The 2,413-nt window shown below is 49.6% G+C and overlaps 1 protein-coding gene across 1 annotated transcript; it reads right to left on the minus strand.

Moving 5' to 3' along the window:
- Positions 1-509: 509 nt before the first annotated feature.
- LOC310722570 (5-hydroxytryptamine receptor 1B-like) lies at positions 510-2,413 on the minus strand. Its single transcript, XM_083535146.1, has one exon. The coding sequence runs from the start codon at positions 2,048-2,050 to the stop codon at positions 902-904; it is 1,149 nt and encodes a 382-aa protein (XP_083391272.1). The 5' UTR covers positions 2,051-2,413; the 3' UTR covers positions 510-901.

Here is a 2,413-nt window from a genome sequence, read left to right on the forward strand (position 1 = left end):
TACACAATTTACACAAATGAGCAGTTGAGGGTTCAGGGCTTTGCTCAAGGGACCAGTAGCTGAGAGGTGCTGCAATTTAAAACTCACAACCTGAGAAGTCCAATATCTTAACCACTGATTTTTTTTCCTGGTTACACTTTTGTGTGTTTTTAAAACGTTCTAGAAGAAAATTACGTCGAGCGTTACGAACAATTTCTGGAATTCGGAGAATTAGAATCTCTCTATGATGAGATCCCCTCATACTTATCACCTCATTGGTCATTAGGAACCAACAATAGGTAAGTTAGATCCTATTACAAGGTTCTGACACTACTGAAGACTCTAATAAATCTCAATAAAGCTTTTTTTCTATATGTTATATACGCTATTTACTAGAAGCCTGTCTAGAACAATAGTCAAAACCTTCTGACCAATCAGAATTGAGCATTCAACAGCGGCGAACTCAACATATTTGAGCAGACGAATAATATTTTGAGTTGTTTAAGGGGTTTCAAGGAACTCAAAACCAGTTACTATACAGCACAGTGTTAGATTTATTCATCCCGGTATTTTTTCACACCACTGTATACCTGCTGAAAAAGAAAACACTCCAGGTTAAGGTTTTGTTTACACGAAAAAAAAAAATGTCAAATGCCCAGGAGATCATGAATAGTACACTTTTCTCAGATGGGTGTCACGAATAAAGCTACAGAGACACTTTCACATTCACGGCGGTGGTGTTTACCTATCCGATGGCTGCGTTTAAAGATTTGCTTGCACCCTAGGTAGATATATGATACCCCCCCCATCCCCCACATCTGTAACACGTAGGCAGTGATATGGAGATAAATGGCGACTGTCGTTACACGGCAGTTCTCGTAGCGTTCCTCGCCGGCCGTTCTTCTCGTCGCAAAAAAAGTACTCAAGATCGACAACAGTTGAAACGCATGAGTTTATGGAACGCCTGTTTGAAGTCCTCGTTGGACATGGTGTAAATAATGGGGTTGATGAGCGAGTTCAGGTAGCCGAGCCACGTGAACAGGTTGAACAGCTCAGGGTAAAACGTGCACATGGTGCAGATAGGCACGAGAAGCGTATACATGAAGAACGGCAACCAGCACACGATGTACGCCCCGAGTATAATCCCTAAAGTTTTGGTGGCCTTCCTTTCCCGTGCCGCCGAGATTCGCTTCTTTTCCAGAAGCGCATCGGACATCGTGACTTTCACCTGACTGTTCACCGAAGCCGAGGCTGTACCGTCATACGACGTCGATTCCCCTGTGCCGTACGTGAGCGACGTGGTGGAGGCCACGGACCCGGGAGAGTCTGTGATCAAATGAGCGGATGTTAGTCGTTTACCCGGTTTATGGGGGGACTGTTTTAATATTCGTTTCCGGGCCTCGACGTAAATCCTGCCGTAGAGGGCTACCAGGAGCAGTGTGGGGATGTAGAAGGCGCCAAAAGTGGAGTAGATGGTGTAGAAGACGTGGTCCTGGTTGACGTAGCAGCTGGTGACCTCTTCGTCCGCCTTGACCTGGCGCCAGAAAAAGGGTGGCACCGAGATGGATATGGCGATGACCCAGGCGCCGGCGATCATGGCGGCCGCGCGTCCTCGCGTACGCTTTGCCGAGTACCCCACTGCGTCCGTGATCGCCCAGTAGCGGTCCAGCGCGATGACGCAGAGGTGAAGGATGGACGCCGTGCAGCACGTGATGTCCGACGACAGCCAGAGGTCACACGCCACCTGGCCCAGCGTCCACGTTTGGCTGATGGTATACGCAGCGCTCACGGGCATCACCAGCACCGACACGAGGAGGTCGGTGACAGCCAAAGAGCCGATCAATAGGTTGGCTGGAGTGTGCAGCTTTTGGGATTGGTAGATGGTGGCGATGACGAACGCGTTGGAAAGCGCCGTCGCGCACGTCAGGAGAGACAAGAACACGGCCGCGCTCGCCTGCGCCAAAACGCTCCGGGGCTCGTCCGTGTAATTCGAGTCCGTGGAGTTGGACGATAGGTTCAGAAGCTCTCCATACGGCACGGGGCTGGGTTTAAACGCACCCGAGCGCTCCATCTTTGTTGCTGTTGTGGTTTAATTTTCTAATTTTTCTTGCTTTTGGAACAACCTTTTTAACAAGTGCGTCCTCTTATCTTCTCATCCTCTGCGTTTTTTGCGTGTCATTTTTTGAGTAATCCCCACCCGGGTGCATGGCATTAAAAAAAAAGATAAAAAGAAAGAAAGAGAGAAAAAAAGAAAGTATCGTGGAAACTTCCAGGACTTTCTTCCCTGCGTTATATATTTCGTTCGAGCCGCAACGTGGAAACGCGCGTGTGCGTGCCGCTCGGCTGTCCACGCTGTCCACGCTGCGTGCGTAAAAGAGCCGCCGCGCGTGTGCCGCCCGCGCCGCAGAGCACCGCGTCCTCCATCCTGCGTCCT

Source organism: Silurus aristotelis (assembly GCF_946808225.1).
Source record: "Silurus aristotelis genome assembly, chromosome: 29".
Lineage (NCBI taxonomy): Eukaryota > Metazoa > Chordata > Actinopteri > Siluriformes > Siluridae > Silurus > Silurus aristotelis.